Source organism: Balaenoptera borealis (assembly GCF_965194805.1).
Source record: "Balaenoptera borealis genome assembly, chromosome: 14".
In the NCBI taxonomy this organism is placed as follows: Eukaryota; Metazoa; Chordata; class Mammalia; order Artiodactyla; family Balaenopteridae; genus Balaenoptera; species Balaenoptera borealis.
In genome coordinates this window covers 47,674,812-47,695,620 of record NC_138875.1, presented here as the reverse complement: position 1 = coordinate 47,695,620, position 20,809 = coordinate 47,674,812, and the positions used below count along the sequence as shown (strand labels likewise).

The following is a 20,809-nucleotide window of genomic DNA, read 5'->3' as shown; positions in this document are numbered from 1 at the left end:
CAAAATGGCAGCTGCTCGACTTCAATCAAAAACCAGAAAGAAAAGTACACCCTACTGCTTCCCCATCCCAAAGTCTGTCTCACCAACAATCCTAACCTTTAATTAAACACCACTGTTCCTCTTCTCAGGTAGACTATTTACAACCCAGACATGCCTGTGTAAAGTAAAATAAAACAAGTCTTCCTTGAACTACTTCAGCATATAAAACACAAATAATTTTAGATAGGATTTTCTTGATCATATTTACAGAATAAGCTACAGGGCAATTCTGTTAAGACGGAGAACTGCAAACTCCCAATTTCTCAAAATTCCTGTTTCTTTTTTGTGGTAGATTGTGTTACTGTCCTCAGTGATTCACCATCCTCTCCCTGTGGGTGGATCACATGCCCGCAGCACCACAAGTGCCACTCTGGAGCCAGCTGACTTCCCTAACCCACTGTCAGGTTTGGCTTCCCGACTGGCGTTGGCCAATGAATGGAAGCAGCTGCGTGGAGGAGACTCGAAGAGTCTAACATGCTTCCCACCAGTCCCCTCGCCTTTCCCCCTCTGCCAGGAGAAAAGCCTGCCCCAGAGGAAAGTTTTCCTTCTGCCTGGATCCTGAAATACAGAAGATATGTGAATCATGGCATCAGCACCAAACTGGAAATACGGAAAGGTGACGACTAAGATGAACTTGAAAGGGTCAATGGCAGGGCATCATGTGTGCCTGGATTCCCTGGAGATGAAAGCCACGGTCCGTTTCCTGTGACTTAGAATAAAGGCTAGAAGCTCCCTGGTCTTCACCGGTGTGTTAAAGGGCCCAAGGCTCTTCATCAAATGTCTACGCCACCTAATTAATTTCCTTAAAACAAATATAACACTGGTGATAATCCAGTTCCATACTCACCACCGAGGTTCTCAAAAATATTTCTTAAAAAATTTTTTTATCTCCTGCCCTGACTTTCTGGTCATTCTGATAGTTGTTGAATCTATGTTTTACTTCTTTTTTAAAAAAGGGGTTAAGGCTATAAAGGCTATAAAACCCGAGAGGTCACTGTGCTAGCCAGAACATCAAACACTGCCTCAGGTTTTCATGATTACAAAAGAGCAAAACCCAGTGAACTTTTCAAGAATTCTTAGGCAAGAGCCATCTTTCTAGGCTGAAGGTTAAGTACTTTAAGTCCCCTTCACTTGGAGAGCACTGATTTTTATCCGAGAATAAAATATGACTTTTCCGGCTGAGGCATTATATAAATTCCGGGTACTATTTTGGTAATTCTAAAAAGATCATAGTCAAGTCCTGAGAAACTGACGGTGACAGGCCGGCAACCAGGGTGAACGTACAGATAAATTCGGGATTTGGGGGCGGGGCACAGGAGCTCTGGTCCTCCCTTATGGGATTCCTTTATCTGTACGTGTGGACACCACTTCACATGATGTGTGACACATGTTGCCAAATTTACAAGCTAACTGCATGTGTTTCTCTCTCCCTACCTGGGTTTGACTAAATCTAGAAGAGGATGTGCTTATTTCACCTTTCCTGGAGAGGCAGAGCTTGAACTCTGGATAAATCTGAACTAGTTTCCATAGTGAACTGCCTCTGTCAAATCAAAGAGCTGTGGCTCTGGCTGAATTCTTTGCGAGCTTATATTTATAGACTTCTGATCCCATGCTTTATGGATGGAGACATGCTTTTATAGGGACTATAAAAAACCCACATTCTTGGGTGAGGGAACACACGAAGGATGTAAGAGGAAAGAGTTCCTATTGATCCCTTACATTCAGTCCTCTCTTGTCTCAAATCCACTGCCTTAGTTCAGGTCATCATTATATCCTGCCTGGACCACAGCAAAGGCCTGACTGGTCTCCCTGTCCCCAGAACTATTCCTGCTTTTTTTTGGGGGGGGGGGCGGTGTGCAGCTTGTGGGATCTTAGTTCCCAGACTAGGGATGGAACCCAGGCCCTCGGTAGTGAAAGCGCAGAGCCTTAATCACTGGACTGCCAGGGAATTCCCTATTCCTGCTTCTCACTTACAAACTACTATTGGTTCCTTTCTCAGACGTTATTTGATTATTTGATGTCACATCCTCTCCACCCCAAGTAAAACTTTCTGATTGCTATCCCCCTACAGCAGTGTTTCCAAAATAAGGGAGGAGTCCCCCTGGGTGTCTGCAAGATGATTTTTTAATTGGTGCACAGGCACTTTAAAACAATTATTTTTATTTAAAACAAAGTTACAATTGATTAAAAGTTTAATAAGTACATCATAGATGAAGTTTGCAGACATGGAAAAAACTAGGTGTTACTCAAATGCCTGATGCCTGATGTTAGGGTAAGCTATAGGATGAAGTCAAAACCCTCTGAGGAGCATTCAGTGAACCTAGTCTGTTCACCCACCTTTTCTGTTGCAACTCTTCTCAATTCCAGCAACCATAACTGAATTATTCACTAAATTATTCACCAAAATCTCCCAAAACCTAAAAAATGTCATGTTCTTAGTATACCTCCATGTTATTTACGCATTCATTTCCTGCTAGCTGAAATGTGATTCCTTTTGTTTAAAATGTCCCATCTCATATTTTTTTCATTTGATTAATTTCCATCCATCCATCCATCCATCCACTGTTTAAAGCCCATAAAAAATGTCACTTCTGCTGCCTGGAATTTTTTCCCTAACCATGACCGAGAGTAATTCCTGTGGTCTCTCTGGTCTGCTTTACTTTTATTGCCATGTTTTGGTTACACTAGATTGTGACATCCCTTTCTGCTGAGGTGGTTTTGTATTCATTTCATATCCTGCTGTCCAAAACACTGCTTGACATCCAGTAAGTATTCTAGATGGTAACTTTGTACTGCTGTCCTGGGCTTAATTTTTTCTCCTCAGCACCTCGTTCATGTTTATACCTATACCTTTCAGAAGAAGCTAGGATTTAGGTTTAAAATATCTGCGGACATAAAAGTATACCATGATCACATGACAGTGGAATTCTGTGACTTATCAATGCCAACATTACTATGTCTCTTTCTGGGAAATTCATTTTACTGAAAGCATTTTTTTTTTGGAAAGGAGAGGTTTCTATCCGTTTTATTTACAGTTATAGGGCAGTAGAAAGTTTTTACTCCTGAATAGTAACCTGTAATGATAATACCATACTAATAATAATTAAGAGATTTTATTATGCAACAGTCACTATACCAAGCACTTTACATGGATTTTATTATTCATTCCTCACTGAAATCTTAATAGAAGGGTCTATTATCATCCCCATTTTATGAATAAGAAAACTAGAAATCCAGGTGGTTACATCCAAGGACCTTGACCTTGTACAAGGTAACAGAGCTGTTAAATGAGGCACCTGGATTTGAACTAAAACGCCTAACTCTTGTAGGAGGGGACAAAGATATTTTTAAAAGAACATGTTAAATTTAATTAATAGGAGAAAAAAGGCAAAAATTTTAAACTTCAGGAGTTTTAAACAAAGTATTCCAGGAGCACCTTCCATAAGTTTTTTAATAATGTTAATCAAAAGTTGGTCCTTTAATAGAAATATGCCCTTGGTTTTTAGATTCCTGAGATAAAGAAATATACAGAATTAGTATCCTTATTGGAGGTACGCTAATAGCTACTGTCGGGCTGAGATTAAATGACATTGTTTCAACTTTTCACCATCTGAAGGTCTTGTTTAGAAACCTCAAAATAGAATGAAATTCTGTGTTTAAAATTCAAAAATGTGTGATTTGTTTTACCCTACCTACCAGTCTGGAAACATTATCATTTTTGAGATTTATTATTTAAATAAACAAACTAGAAAATTTTCTCATGCATTTACCTATTCCTTACACCTATAAACACACTCCAATTATAATCTCCACTATATTCTTCTTCCTTTGGAACATTCGGTACTATGCTAAACCAAATAAAACCTGGAGATAAAGAAATCTGTTTGTATTTTAAATGTATTTATAAAATGTGCTTGAGTTCTTTCTAGGTGCCTTCAACCACTTTTAAAACTTTACCTGTATTTATTTTTATCTGTCTAATTATAGAAAGATACTGTACACGTCTTAATGCGTGTCTTAGGTGGAAGAATCTACACAGTGAGTCTGAATGTAATCTCTGATTTAGGCCTTTGAACAGTTTGATCTCTTTGGACTTTTCCACAGAACTGACCATCACATCCCTCGACCCTCTTTTTAGTTGTTTTCTGTGACACTTTAAACGCCTTAGACTTTCTTTTTCCTGTGCTCAAAAGTAGGGCATTTCTAGGTATAGATTTTGGGTTCCCCTTTCTACTCCATATTCCTCTGCCTTACAATCACATTCAATTTCAAGGATTCAGTAGCCATTTGGGAAATAATTTCCAAATGTGATCCTTTTGTCCATTCATGTACTCACCAAACCAGTGTGCCCCACAATGATTCCCCAGGGATACACCTCTTCCCCTGGACCACAGGAGGACCATGAGGGGAGGTAGAAGGGATGCTTGGGATAGGAGTCATGGAGGGAGATGAGTTCTAGGTACATTGGGATGTTGCAGGATGGTGCCCACCCATACTCTGTGTCCCTGACCCTTCTTGGCCTGGTAAAGACTTAACTAATATCTAGAAAAAGAGCAAAGGACACTCAAGGCAGGAAAAACACTGTGGGAACTGGTGCTGGCATGGAATCACAAGCTGAGATAAGAAATTACAAGTAGAGGTCTCTGTTGCTGGCCTGTAGGATGCAGGTAGGGGAGGGGCCTGAGATGAAGCCGGACCACCTAATAAGAACCAGATCTAATGGGTATCCTGTGCCTGGCAAAGTAAGGGTTCAGATACTGGAACATTTGCCTGGTACAGAGATCACGCTAGCAGCAGCGCAGGGAACTCACACAGAGAGAATCTACGTCTAATGTCTTATCTACACATCACTGGCACAGGATGTACACACCGTAGATATTCGGTAGTTATCTGCTAAATGAATAATCCCTAACCAAGCTCAAGATGATTTCCAAATGAGCCATTTCTAACAAATGCAGACAATTTTCAAATTATGAATGGGTTGTATTCTGGAAGTTAATCTGCAAGTCAGTTGTTCAGAACAAACTTCTTCATATATGTATTCACGCATGTTTGCTATGACCTCCAGCCACTTTATAGACTGTGTACCTGGGCGCTGTTTTAGGAAAAGGCGATTCCAAATGGAAATTCCTACTGTGTACCTTTTCCTACTGTAGCATTAGAAGGGTTGGGTAACTGAACCTTACTAACTAGATACTCTCCTCTCTCTACTGAAGAAAACCCAGTCATGTTAAAAAAAAAAAAAAAAAAAAAAAGAGTGAACGCACCCAGACACAAACACAAGGTACACACAAAACACACAACTTGGAACAGCCAATATCCTCACTTCCTGAATGTAATCAGCACCAGTGAGAGTGAAAGCCTCCAGACATGGGCCCCAGTGAATCCCAGCCAAATGCAGATGGGTGATGCTCACAGCTGCATGCCCTACACACCTGCCACAGCCCTTGAATTCCTTGAAACAACAGAATCTAAGAGTTACGCAACATAGTAGATGCTTAGGTTACACAAAGAAGAGCGGGAAATAGCCCCCATTTCAGAGAGAATGGATGCACTCATAAGGAAGAAATAAATACTAACAGTGACACCCCATGGTGAGGGCTACTACCCAGGGAGAGTCTTGTAACCTTCCCAGGGGTATCGAAGGGGCTTCACAGAGAAGGGGCGCTTCAGTTGAATCTGAAGGCTAAATGAGTGTCTCACTGAAGGTCAAGAACTTCGCAAAAGTTATAGTTAAACCTGTTTTGCCTTTGAGGAACTACAAATAGTTCAGGGGGCTGCAGCACAGAAAGGGAATGTGGGGGGAAGAGAGGGCAGGAATCAGATTACAAACAGCCTTAGAAACGACCCTTAGCGCCCGAATTTTACCACGAGAAAAGAAGAGTGTCCTGGATAGGATGGAAGCCCACAGAACAGTGACACTTCAGGGACTGCAGAAACATTCAGGTAAGTGCTGAATTACACCAAAGCCAGAATTCTTGCTTGAAAAAAGTCCAGTGCCTACACCTACAGTCAAAAGGTTCACTATATCCTGAAACCTGACAACCACAGGAATAAATAAACAATTTCTTGGAATGACGAAAGCTAAATTAGAACTAAAATCATCAGGCACTCTTACATATTCAAAAATATCTAGTTTTATATATATATATAAATATATTATATTTTATATAATATATATATTATATTTATATCATATATATTCCTGCTAATTCCCCTAACCAGGCCTATATGTATGTAAGTAATCTGGAAAAGTCGGGGCATATTTTTGGACATAAAGGAGTTACCAGCATCCTGTTTTTGCCTTCTACCAGCTTTTAAATCATGTCTACTACAAATTAACCTATTACCTATTTAACAGAAGTGAACAGATAAGTTCAAAAAGTAGCATGTATTTTAGGAATAGATAGTAATGAATATTGTAAAGACAGATAAGCTAATTTTGTTTCAAAACTTTTCCTACAAACTATAAGAGCATCTAAAAATCTAAGGTAGATTGATTATGTAGACGTAATATATGACTATTTCAAGGAAGCCCAGGAAATGAGTCTTATCTGCACGGGACTGAAGGCAATATATACAACAGATGCTTTCCACTTTGTAAGGCACTGAGACCAATTCTAATCTTGGAGATTCTGAGTGGGAGGATCTGGCCAGAGAACACGGGCCCTGCCATATATTCACGGGCCCTGCCAATATCAATATGTATCATTCTCTTACACTAACAATAAAAATTCAAAAGAAGAATTGCAGTAAAACTGTAGACATGATCAAAAGAAGCAGTATAAATCATCTGACTTCAAAACTTAAGGATTAAGTGTAGCAGAACTCTTGGTCAGTAATGAAATAAGAGAATGCCATAATAATTTTGACAGTGGAAATCGTATCTGTTATATTCAACAGAGAATTAGCTGCCTCTTGCAGAAGCCCTTAAAACTCCTCAACTTGACAAGTATTTAAATCACTTACATAATATTTAATTTAGCTGCTCTTCCTGCTAATCTCATTTGATGGACCTCTCGTTGTTGGGTAGGCACTGAATTCTCACCATTTGTGGCATTCAAAGGGTACAGTGTGAGGAAAATGAAAGTGAACTCTTATTACATGTATCAGTGCTAATAAATGAAATTAGAATTCACTATAATATCGTTAGCCTATTTATTACTTGTAATCTAGGGAAAAAAATCCTTTTGGGGAGAGTGTGACTAATACTGATAATATATACGGATGTCATTTACAAATGCAGGATATTAGTTGATCCGTCTCTCTTGGGCTGACCAAAGCCATCTCATCTGTTCTCTGTTACTGAAGCCACATTTCCTTTTGCATAAAGATAAAGTTAGGAAAAAGAATTGTGTTTTCATGAACTACATAGCTGTATTCCCAGCAAGTTGTGGTCTCCACAGTACTGTTAGCATAAAATAAACACCCTGATAAAAAAAAAGTGAGTCTCTCTTTGCACCTCATTAATAAAGTCACCGATGTCCCCAGGGTGCGGGGCTGCAGATCGAACCGGGTACTGGGGCTCGGCGTGGATGGGTCTCTCATCCAAGCGTCGGATGCCGACCGGCTTGATGGCATCCGGCTCCACGGTGTCAGGCTGCTGGAGCTGGCTCAAATCATAGTCCTGCAAGACACAAAACCAACACCCCATGGGAGACGGGCATTAAGATGGACCAACACCCCATGGGAGACGGGCATTAAGATGGGAAGTTACAACCTCTGTTTTTAAACTCATACCCAGAATGCATAGAAATGAATGAAATTTAACATAATGGAAAAGTTGCCACTAGGAGCTTTTCATGTTATGATTAAATATTTCTTTCACGCAGCTCTTTCTTCTGTGTTTTTCATTTCGACAGTCTGTGAGCCATCTGCTTTCCTACGTTCCTCATCAGTTTCCAATGGGAAACAGCAGTGAGATGAGGTCCCACTACAAAGTGACTAAGAAACCGACTAGAAAATATAGTTGTACCATAGAAGGAAAAGTACTAGCTTAATGTTGATGGGGTTCAGGACAGGCTACCCCAAACTATGGCATCGTGGCATATTAAATATCTGAAGCTCAAGCACTCTTTTTAAAAACGGCAGAAGCAGGAACGTCACTCTGACTCTTCCCACCTCACCCTTCTTCCCTGAAACAGGTCATAACGTTCCCGTGTGAAAAGCCCCCTCCTGAACCAGGAGGAGGAAAGTCCTCTTCATCATCAGAGACTAGGATTTGGGACCTAGAACTCTGCACAAACAAACCTTTTTTTAATGATAAAAGAACTACGTGTTTATGATATAAAACTCAGAAAATAAAAAAATTATAAAGAAAGCAATCTCATCTGTAATTCTGCAATGCAGCGGTCATATTTGGGTGTATTTTATTACTATAATGAAATGTTATTTTTTAAAAAATTTTTTTATTGGAGTATAGTTGATTTACAATGTTGTGTTAGTTTCCAAGTGAATCAGTTATACATATACATATATCCGCTCTTTTCTAGATTCTTTTCCCATATAGGCCATTACAGAGTATTGAGTAGAGTTCCTTGTTCTATACTGTAGGTCCTTATTAGTTATCTATTTTATTATATACAGTAGTGTGTATATGTCAATCCCAATCTCCCAATTTATTCCTCCCCCCCTTACCCCTGATAGCCATAAGTTTGTTTTCTACATCTGTAACTCTATTTCTGTTTTGTAGGTAAGTTCATTTGTACCCCTTTTTTAGATTCCACATATAAATGATATCATATGATATTTGTCTTTCTCTGTCTGACTTACTTCATTCAATATGGCAATCTCTAGGTCCATCCATGTTGCTGCAAATGGCATTATTTCTTTTTCTTCTTCTTTTTTTTTTTTTTTTTTTATGGCAAACCTTCTTAAACTAACCCTTAACTTCCTAGTTACTTCACCATTTACTACTCTTAGCCCAAACCCTTTGTCTTGTCAATTCTTTACAAATTTACTGTTTCTTTGTCTAAAGGGTATAAACTCTTCTTGCTCTGGTCACTTCTTCAGGTCTTCATTCTCTTGTGAAGACCCCCGTGTACAGGTAAAAGTTCCATCAAATGTGTGTGCTCTTCTCTTGTTAATCTGTCTTTGTTGGTTTAATTTTCAGACCCAGCCAGGGACCTGAGGAGGGTCGAGAAAACTTTTTCCTCCCCTACAATGTTATATTGCTTTCATATTAAAAAAAATTGTTGCAAGTGTATTTTCCTTTACTTAGAGGAAGGCATTAGTTCATCAAGGTTTCAAAACCACTTCACTCCTCCCTCCCTTCAGTGGTCTACAGCAGGGGTCCCCAACCCCCAGGGCACAGACCAGGCCGCACAGTAGGAGGTGAGCGGCGGGTGAGCGAGTGAAGCTTCATCTGTATTTACAGCCGCTCTCCGTCGCTCGCATTACCACCTGAGCTCCGCCTCCTGTCAGCATTATGGTGAGTTGTATAATCATTTCATTATATATTACAATGTAATAATAATAGAAATAAAGTGCACAATGAATATAATGCACTTGAATTATCCCAAAACCATCACCCCACCCCACCCCGGTCCGTGGAAAAATTGTCTTCCACAAAACCAGTCTCTGGTGCCAAAAAGGTTGGGGACCTCTGGTCTAGAGTCTGCAAACTATTGTTGGTGGGTCCAGTCTGATCTGTGGCCTGTTTTCCTTGAAGAATGGCTTTTACATTTTTAAAGGATTATTTAAAACAACGGTAACAATAAAGAAGACAAAGAATATTCTATGGAGACTCTATGTGGCCCCCAAAGCCTTGCTATCTAGCCCTTTAAAGAAAAAGTTTTCCAACCTCTGGCCCAGAGGTAAGAAGCCAGGGAGTGTGGATTCTCTTCTGGTGCAGTCCTGTGGGAATGTCTTGGCAATACAGCCTGTCCACTTTGAGGGGCAGAGAAGAACTTGGGAAGAAGGATGCTCTGGGCATTGGTTGGACCTTCAGAACTATTTTCAGCTTTAGCATCAGCCAGCTGGACGGGAATGTCCAAAGACACTAACTATAATGCGGAAATGCTTCAAAATTTTAGGTTTGGGCAAATACTTTATAGTTTTCAAACCTCTAAATTCTGGTGATATAAAACGTCACATCCCCAGCTTAACTGAAATTCTCTAATTCACTGTTGATATTTACAGAAAGTACAGATTTTCTGGTACTCTTTTTAGTTCAGGCTTCATCTCTGTCTAAAACCAGCTCAAAACTGTTTACAGTTATCTCTATAGTGGTTTTGATTCATTCGACGCTTGAATATTTACCATGTTCTGGCAGTGCTCGAGATCCTTTACATATGTTCGCTCATTTAATGCTCTGAACAACACTGTGTGACGTTAAGTTTTATTATCCTTATTTAAGAATTGAGGAAACTGAGTCTCAAATCACCCAAGTCATCTGTCGACGGCTCCAGATCTACCGAGACACAGAGACAGGCTCTGACTTCAAATGGATTAGACTCCAAAGCCTAGCTCCTGGCGCAGGCATCTGGGAGGGCGAGTCAAGTCCCAGCTACAAGGTTGGATGGATGAGGGAGAAGGGGCAGGAATGTGAAGAATGATTAAAACAACAAAGGAGTCACTGACATTCAACCCACTATGTACCGGGAGCTATACCAGCCTCCTGTAAGTGTCTTCTCCCTGATACTTTCTCCTTTCTTCTTTCTGAAGAATGCTTTATTACCATCATTTTAAATGAAGAAACAGACTCGGAAAGGTTGAGTAACTTGTCCAAGGTCACACAGCTGGTATTCGATTGACATGAGAATCAAAACCAGGTGTGTCTGACTTCCAAATGTCAATCTAAAACTGAGCTCTGTTCGTTGAGATGCCCTAGTTGTTCTGACAACCCTCCCCTAAACAACTCTTTACCAAGGGCTTCAACTAAGCTAACGAGTGAAGGCACTCAGGAAAAGCTCCTCCTCTGAGGGATGGACAAGGTGATACGGGAGGGGAGGCAGGCACACAGAGTAGGACAAGCCAGAGTGAGATGTACGGTTGGTACATCGCCAAGTATAAAACGCTCAGAGAGGGAAAGAGCGCGTTAGGTTCGAACCTTGAACGACACATGGGTTTGGGAGAAAGGACCATCCTGGGGGAATCAACAGCGTGAGCAAAGGCATGGGGATGCTGTCTCCTCTTGTGAGGGTAGAGTATTTCAAAGCACCCATACAAAACTTGAGTGAAAACACCTTGATCTTGCACACATGGGCTCCATTTAAAATTTTATAGGACGTGTGAGTTATTTATAGACTATCTTAAAGCAGAGGCACATAATGGTATGACAGACGGGAAAGCCTTTGAAATGTTAAAATGTTATACAAAATAAAAAGAGGGATTCATTTAGAGAATTCTGAATGCTTACACACGAAGAAGCATCGTTTTCCAGGTGATGTTTAATTACATAACTACCAAGCTTAATAGAGGGGCTTAACCATGAGTAAGCGTGTCTTCTGACAACGATGGAAGCTTTTTGTAGAAAGGGGAAAACAGACTCTGAGTACAGGGATGATGACAGTTAATAAATATTTTTACACTGAGGGTGAAAAATGCTCTATTAGAGGTCTCAGTTACATGAAATTAAGTAATTGAATCTTATGCTTGCGGACTGTCTTTAACCTGGTGACACATTCCTTGACCATCCTCAGTATATCACGACAACTCCATATAAGAATACAGAGTGATTTCTTTGGCGTAACTGGAGCCACGAGAGGCAGTGGGATGTTTCTTACGTGGAAAGGACTTGTCCACCCTGATTTCTTATACAGCTCCCACTATATCCAAAGGTTACAAGCAGAAATGCATTATGTTTGGTTGACAGTGTTGAAAAAATTTTCTAATAAGTTGTCAACACACAGACTTTGGGATATTTTTACCTGAAAATAGGAAGACGTGGCGTAAAACCAGGCTTAACTTCTGACACAGCAATCTGTTACAGCTGAGAGCATCTATCTCCTTTGGACAAGGACAGACTGCCCGCCTGGCCTGCTTCACTTATTAGTGTATACATGCATCAGCATATTCATTTACGGATTCTGACCTTTCTTTCGATAGCCCTTGCCTACTATCTTAAGAACCAGAGCAGGAAGTCTAAAGATGTCTGTGGTCAATACGTCAGGCCCATAGAAAGTGCTCACTAAAAATGTGTTGAATAAAAGTCTCAGGGATGATATTCATGCCAGATGTGCACAAGAGCAAGAAATGTGCTTTGGATCGCATGACACGCCATGGCAGTAATTCACAATGGGGAGGAAGGGAAAAAGACCCCGGGTCCCATTGCTGAGACTCTTTGCCATGGTGAGTACCTCCCCCTCCATGATGCAAACGTGTCATGTTCCTCAGATACACTGACATCTAAAGAAGAGGCACAAAACCACTGATTTACAGGAAACTGGAATTTGGGTTAAAACATGCAGTTTAACTTTTCTCTGTGATGGTTTCCCTTGTCTATTGCAAATACGGGGTATGAAAATCTGATGGTGGTATGAAGTGGGCGGAAGTGTCTTCAGATCACAGAGATGGGTTTTTCTGTCCACATCCATCTGTGCTATATGGCAGAGTCCTGACCTGAGGATCCAATTTTAAGCCTTTTGATAAGGGGTCACTCTATGTGAAATTATACATCCTAAATTATACATCTTTATAATCCCATGATGCTTTACTTAAACACACAAATTACAGCATGTAGGATAAGAATTCTAAAGAGAATTACAGAGACTGAAAACATTCTCAGGGTCACTGGGTTCGTGGCCTTACTTCTGAAGATTAGAAAGAACCCCAGAAGAAATCTTTATTTGGTTCCTAAAACTCTCTAGAGAAAAAGTGGATCTGAAAATTCTCTTATGATTGTCAACCTTACTTTGTCAACATTAACTTCCCAGAGAAATCCAGTTTACAAACGAAGGCCACGGAAAATCTTATTTTAACTAATGTTTGGAATATGTGTTATTTGGCAATGATCATGAGAAGCAGGCATAGAATTAGGGTTTTTAAATATTAACGTTGCAAGTAACTGAAAACACTTCTTTTTGGGTCTATGATTTAAAATGTCTTAAAGGTGATACAATTCTGGGAGAGTTAGTAAGAAGTTAGTCAGCAGCTTTAACTCTGGTTCTGCCTTTTCTTATTAAATTCCACTGACTTGCAATGATTTATAATTGGTTCAGAAAATGATACCACAAATCGACCTGAAGGTATTTGGTTACGTTTAAATAAAATAAAATGCTGCTTCAGTATAAAGTGAAATTCTAGATTCCCAGGCAAAAACTTCAGAAAGCTCTGTGGCTGGCAGAATCTACAGAATCGTGCAATTACGTCTGTTTTAGAGAGCGATGAAAATATTGATTTACCGTTTCATGAGTATCTAAAGAGAGCTGACTGGGTGCCTGATGCCATTTTTAGCTCTGAGAGTGTGAAAGAAGGAAACCGACCTTTACCTGGTGCCCATCATCTGTCAGGAGTTACCTTAGGTGCCTCCTTATGTGATATCTCAGACGCTCCAAGCAAAATCCTGCCACGAGAGTGTTGTTCTATCCCATTGATTCCCGTAACTCGGAGAGGTTAATGATTTGCCCAAGATCATGGACTCAGTTAAACAGTGTGGAAGGAGCAAACAGAGACCACCAGAGCAAGCAAAATAACAACTAAAAAAAAGCTGTATCTTCATATATAGAGAACAGACCTGTGGTTGTCAAGGGCGGGGTGGGGTGAGGGAAGCAAGGACTGGGAGTCTGGGATTAGCAGATGCAAACTATTACATATAAGACGGATGAACAACAAGGGCCCACTATATAGCACAGGGAACTATATTCAATACCCTGCGATAAACCATAATGGAAAAGAATATGAAAAACAATATATATTTGTATACCTGAGTCACTTTGCTGTACAGGAGAAATTAAACGCAACATTGTAAATCAACTATACTTCAAAAAAAAGGCTGTACCTTGTTGCCTGGGCCAGTGAAGAAAGGGACAGAAGAGTTTGCTGAAGGGGGGGAAAATGAGGGGCTTTAAGAGCCAGAAGGGAGGGCTTCCCTGGTGGCGCAGTGGTTTGAGAATCTGCCTGCCAATGCAGGGGACATGGGTTTGAGCCCTGGTCTGGGAAGATCCCACATGCCGCGGAGCAACTGGGCCCGTGAGCCACAATTACTGAGCCTGCGCGTCTGGAGCCTGTGCTCCGCAACAAGAGAGGCCGCGATAGTGAGAGGCCCGTGCACCGCGATGAAGAGTGGTCCCCGCTTCCCGTAACTAAAGACCTCGCACAGAAGCGAAGACCCAACACAGCCATAAATAAATAAAATAAAAATAAATAAAAATTAAAGAAATAAAAAAATTAAAAAAAAAAAGAGCCAGAAGGGAAGTTCAAGGTGGTTATGCTAATTAGGCACTGGAATCCAGGACTCTGGTCTGTGCACAGCTGGTTAAAGCCTCACTGACTTTTAGTCAGAAAGGAGTCTTCACTTGGGTCCAACAGCAGTCTGTCACGAGGGAGGGGGAGGGCTCTCAAAGTTCCTGGTCCTTTCTCAGCCTCCACCGGTGAGAAGCAGGGATGGAACACAAGAGCCAGTTTGGCTGGTTGGTGCAAGTGGAAAATGTTCCTTTTATAGTAGCAAAGGCAAGTAACTTTCAAATTCCCATATAGATAAGGTAAATATTTTTTAATGTTTCAAGACTGAGTGAGAGAAATAAAAATACTAAAACATGAAAGTAAATGGACAAAATTCTCAAGGGAAAAAAAAAGGTACCCGATACCTTTTTCTTTTTCTTGCCTGTGGCACAGGTAAGAAACCCTTCAGTCAGACACAAAAAGGAATGGAAGATGGAAAAGGAGAACATTATTACCTCACCCTATATAGCTCCTGGCGTTAAAATAATTGAATAAAATAGCGATAAGGTGTCAACACATTACTATACAGCTGCTGACAGGTAAGTTGAAAACACTTGCAAGCTTTATGTAAATTACGTTACAACCTGATTTTCTTCCCCAGTGAGGTATAGTTATGATGGTAACTATTTACACAGGGGAATTGATGTGGAAAATGAGGTTGATTCTATGGATTACGAAAGCCCCCAAAACAAAAGATTTGCTAACAGCTTTTCTGGTATAACTTGTAAGCCTAATAGAAATAAAATAACTTGGAGACTTAATATATAGACGAAGGTCCCCCATTCTCTGTTTTCATCCACGTTTTCATCTCACTGCAGAGCCACTTTACCACTCCCCACAGTGGGAGGGAGGTGAGTCTCCATTAAACACATTCATGGCTTCTGCTTCCGTGGTGGTTTACCGTTCATGCTGCCCTGTCACAGCTTCTTTTAAAATTCTGTTTTCGAGAATGAGCACATTCTTTGGTGCAAAATCGTGGTTCTGCTTCAGAAACTGGCACTGTTGAAATTTTATCACAACTTATTTCCCATTGTAAAATTATGGCACGGTCTTTTGGAAACAAATGCAGCAAATACAATGCAATTCAATTTGATTCAACAAAGACTTTCTGAAGAGTCTCTTGGGCCACAGACTCGGTTACTGACCTCATAGAGGTTTTAGTCTAGTGTCTTTATTTATTTATTTGTTTATTTATTTTTGGCTGTGTTGGGTCTTCGTTTCTGTGCAAGGGCTTTCTCTAGTTGTGGCAAGTGGGGGCCACTCTTCATCGCGGTGCGCGGGCCTCTCACTATCGTGGCCTCTCTTGTTGGGGAGCACAGGCTCCAGACGCGCAGGCTCAGTAGTTGTGGCTCACGGGCCTAGTTGCTCCGCGGCATGTGGGATCTTCCCAGACCAGGGCTCGAACCCGTGTCCCCTGCATTGGCAGGCAGATTCTGAACCACTGCGCCACCAGGGAAGCCCTCTAGTGTCTTTTAAAAGGACACATTTAAAGCTAATGAAAATTTAACATAATAGATAAAGCTATTACAAAAATATGGAAAATGAAGGTGTAAGGAGCTGTGAAAGAGGTGCTGCTGAAAGCAATAAGGCTATGGATACACAAAGCATTTCTAGCAGAGTAACAGGGGCTTCAGAAAGATGATGCTCCTCTGAAAATGTGAGATTTATTTTCTATCCTAATGTTTGTAATTTCCCATTCTTTCCATGTAATTCAGTTACAGCCCTGTAAACATGGACATGTTTTCTTAACCCTTGCAAGCACTGTGTGTCTTGGGAGACAAAAAGCATAGCTTTCCGAATGCATCTTCAGTAATACGTTCTCACCCCAAGCTCCAACCTCCCCTTACATAAAACAAAAATGTCACCACTCTGAAAAGGTCAAAGTCATTCTATCTTAGCATGGCCTATTATTCTATCTTGGAGGAAATCTCAAGATAGGTAATAAAGTAATGGCAGTATTTGGTTGGGAATATGGTGACGGCATCAAAATCCTTCACTCGTTTATGTCACGTTGTTTTGGAATTTCCCAAAGAGATGTAGTCTTTGTTTTAAGATAAATTTACAGATGAAATCAATACAGAAAAGGGAGTATAGTATTGTGATTTTAAAAAATGGATTCTGAAATCAGAGCATCTGGATTCAAATCCTGGCTCTACCCTATCTATCTGGGTGACCTTGGGCAGATTACATAAATTTCCTGTGCTAACCTTCAGAGTATTCAACCTTTGGACAAAAGAGTGAATGAAGACTTCATTAATGGAAAGAAGTCTATAGCAGGGATCAACTTTTCCTGTAAGACCTGATAGTAAATATTTCAGGTCTTTTGGGCCACAGAGTCTCTGTCAAAATACCTCAACTCTGCTGCTGCTGTGGACATGGTGCAAGGCCACACAAAATGGAATTTTTATAAAGTTCCAATACAACTTTATAAAAATAGGCAACTGGTAGATTTGGCCAACTGGTAGAAGTCTGGCATATACCACTTAGTATCTTAGCTTTTTTGTACATCCTGGTAACACATACTTGGCATACAAATCTTTATCTCTGTATTGCTGGGTAACTTTCCTCTAAAACTAAATGTAATAAACTTAAAATCAGTCAGGAAGAATAAACATTAAGATGAATTACATAAAATATTGTGTTAATTTACGTGAAGTGATCAGGATAGTAAATAAAAAAGTCACGTGCAAATCAAGTGCACACTAAAAATATTGAATGCCCAGTAGGGAATGGGTACCAACCAGTTCAGAGCATATGTTGTCTGTAACCTACCAGTGAGTCACCTGGCCATGAGGGTTTTTGAAAACAGCATGAAAAAAGGGATGGCAGTGTGCTAACCCAAATTCCTGGTGAAACTTTCCTCTTGTGAAATCTGTGTCACTCTTTCAATAGCTAATATATACTGGTGTTTGCAGGTGGGTATAAATGGATGAATAACTTGGGAACATATTTAAGAGAGTGTGCTTTGGCCAACAATGAAAATGTTGAAAGTGGTCTCCACAGCTATGTCCAAGAGTCAGCCATCTGTTACCTTGTTTATAAAGCAGAATGATTTTGTAAAGCAGTTATTTCGAAGAATCAAACATACCAGTTTCATTCTCTGCTTGAGTCAGAGGGTCAGGCTTGGCTGCCCACACTGGGGCTGGTTCCTGAGATTGGTGTGTAATCTTTAGAGACCGTCTTGGCTCAAGCCGAGATCCCTGGTCTTAGGGAAGTGGCTGGTTTGGTCTCCAGGTGCTTTCTTGTACCTGTGCCTCATCCTTCTGTCTAGGTATCCAGCGTGGATTTTAGATTTTAGTACCTGTTGCCCAGATTGTATCATCTCAGGTCTTTTAATAACTTGGCTGCTCAAATTGCTTTTCCAGATTCTACATTTGTCAGTGTCAAAATGTGCTCAATTTTGCAAGCCATGCTTAACGAATTAATTGGGTCTTACCCTTTGCCTGTTCTAAAGCCAGATTACCAGTGGTCATCTAATAAACTGAGGCTAAGTGCCCAGCCTCACTGTTTCTACCGAGTAACACCTGCCTGCCATAGACAAGCAAGAGTAAATAAAACGTCTCTCATGTGACCTCCATCGCAGCACATAAGAGCTGGGCCTCTCAAGTCACATGGACCTGGCTTTGAGAACTGGACTAATGGCATTATCTACTGCATAGGGTTGTTGGGATTATAAAAGATTACAAAAGACACGTGAACTGAGAGCAGAGCCCAGTGCCTGACACAGGACAAGTATATAATGAAACACTGGCATTTATGAATCTGATCATTTCCTGAAGCTATCATAGATTTCAAAAAATTAAGGGAAGTTATCAGACTGTAATGGTTCAATTAACCCTGTAGAAAGACTTGCAAACTAAGAGATTCTGGAAGAGGGCCCAATGCACAAACATTCTATGAGTGCCTGCCAGGTGCCAATTGTCCTAGATACTGGAATAAAAAAATGAATGTGACAAGTCCCTGCTCTCACGCGCTTTAAGGTCGGGACCAGGGCTGCACATAAGATCTCAAAATAGAGGCAGACACGGGATACGCTGTGGGAGCACGCAGCAGAGACACTTGATTCAGCCTGCGACCCTGAGAGATGTCTTGAGATGGAATCTTGGGGGCTGAATAGAGTTAGGTAGGGAAAGACTGTGGACTAAGCCATAAAAGTGTGAAATAGCGTGAGACAGGTTAGATGTATAGGAAGTTCAATTCTACTGCAGTTTAAAATGCAAGGTGGAGGATCAATGAGAGGAGAAACTGAGTCATCAACCCACAGAGTCCCCTTTCCTCAAAGCCAAACCCTGAGTCACAGGAACTGTGGGTTCTTTCCCCATCTCAGGCACTTCAACTCTGTTGAATGTGCTTTCTGTGTCATGGAGATGTGGGGGATCTGATCTACTGAAATACTGAGACTAATTTCTAGAAATCACATAAGACATTAATTTCATTGAAAAAAAAAAAAAAGCCAGTTGACACTCATACAGCAATCACATCTGGATCTTTTGGGTTTTGGAATCCCTGCCCACTAAAAAGAGCTCCTGGCATGACTCCCTTTATCCCTAAATATGTGATTCCTTTCACGAGCAAGTGCTGGGCCTCGATCAAGAAGACTTAGTATCCCCGGGATGTAGGAGAAGTGCTCCCCAGGTGGAGGACAGCTGCTCTCCCTGGATTTGGGTGAGCCTGACACACAGTGTCCCATTTTCCTGCTGGACCTCCTGTGTCTCCTCTGTGTCCAGGGACCCACTTCTTTCTGACACATCTGGATGGGTCAGATCGATGCTCTTGATCTAGCTGTGGGAAGTTACTGTGAGAAAGCATGTTCTCACAGAACCTCAGAAAGATTCTCTAAACTCAGGTACCTAACCAGGGTGGCTAGAGCCTCCCAGCTGGTCACCAAACCCATTTATTCTTCTCTCAAGGCAGGAGTGGAAGTGATGTGTCTCATTTCCAGGCCTAGCCCCTGAAAATCTCCCACAAATCATCCTTCCTGCCCTTCTGTCACCCAGTGACACATGTATGTATGGCTAGGGTGACCTTGGAAGCCACATGTGGAAGATGGGGGAGTCACTGGCGCTCTGAGTCCCTGAGTGACCGCGTGGAATGGCACAAATTTTCTCTCCCCATTCCAAACTCCCATGACTCGAAACCCAATTACGGCCAAGGAAGCAAGAAATAAACTTCAATGAGGCTTAGGTCACTGAAATCTTAGAGCTTGTTACAGCAGCTAGCCTATTTTAACTAAGAGATCTGCCTAAATATATTTGTGGCTAATTCCCTTTCTTTCTTTCTCTTTTTCAAAAACCAGTACTACAGGAAAGTATCCCATGGTTTCAGAGCGCTGTAGTACCTCCTTCCCATAGGAATTTGTTTTTTGTTCATCCAAAGCATAATAATTATTATATAATTGAATCAGAGTCTGCAGAAAGGGGTATCTACAAGGGATAGGCCGATAACGTAAATCCATAAAGCTGGCCTGGTATGGAAAAAAGGAAACCAACAATTACTGGAACGCGCTTGCTGCTTAAAAAAGACGTCTCTGTTTAGTTTCCAACAATCATCGCCATGTCAGAATGCAGGCCAACTTTTCATTTTTTTGAGAGGACAGGAAGAGCCAGAATTTTTTTATGTGAATTTTTGTCAGTTTTTAAACTCTGCCAGCTGAATAACACACAGCCGTGGGCTTTTCATGAACAGACCCCCTGTGTCTGAACTGTGACTTTCAAGTGATCCAGAATCCAGCTTTCTGACATGGCCCCAAACCATCAGGGCTGGTAGCAGGTACCTTCTCAGAGAGCTCAGAACCATCTCTAGTGCAAAAGAAACTAGCCCAGAGCATGTCTCTAAGACTTCAGGAACCAAATTTGGGCATTCTGAGAGCCCCCATCGGCCTGGAATGTGAAACTTACTGAGCCCAAGAGGTGCTGGGCCTTGGGGCAAGAGACTGAGAGCAAACAGCTTATTAGCCAATTGTGAGGCTATGCTCAACAGCAGCAGTAGGTATGGGAATTCAGAGTGGTACCCAGTGGATAACAAGGGCTGAGAATCTAAGAGTGACCCAGAGAAAACCAATGTGGCGTCTTCACGCAGCTATTCACACTTTCCGTCAGGATCAGCTCAGGACAGCGTCAGCATTAATCTCAAATGAGTTGACTCTGCTTGCGCAGATGACAAGCCTGCTCCCTTACTGCTATCCTTGTTCCCCTGAACCACCAGCTGTGGTCCTAAGGCTCCCAGTGTCCACTGACTGTCATTGGAGAAACCTCCGAACATGCGTAGCAACACCTTCTTTCATAGACCCAGAGCCCCCAAACAGCCCAAGGCCTTGGGAACGGAAAATCTTCCAAGTTAAATTTTAAGAGCAGAGAAAACTACTGTAGATCCCGGAGCCTACTTCAAG

General features: G+C 41.2%; 1 protein-coding gene and 1 long non-coding RNA gene across 3 annotated transcripts in view; one reads left to right on the top strand and one right to left on the bottom strand.

The window, feature by feature from the left end:
• Positions 1 to 20,809, top strand: part of LOC309610902 — a 913,322-nt gene that overhangs the window by 235,089 nt on the left and 657,424 nt on the right. The window lies entirely within an intron of this gene.
• CDH2 (cadherin 2) overlaps positions 1 to 20,809 on the bottom strand; it is a 213,813-nt gene that overhangs the window by 3,860 nt on the left and 189,144 nt on the right. For both annotated transcript variants that reach the window (XM_082354202.1, XM_082354203.1), the window contains one exon: positions 7,502 to 7,666. In XM_082354202.1, the coding sequence (XP_082210328.1) occupies positions 7,502 to 7,666 (165 nt within the window). The remainder of the gene's footprint in view (positions 1 to 7,501; positions 7,667 to 20,809) is intronic.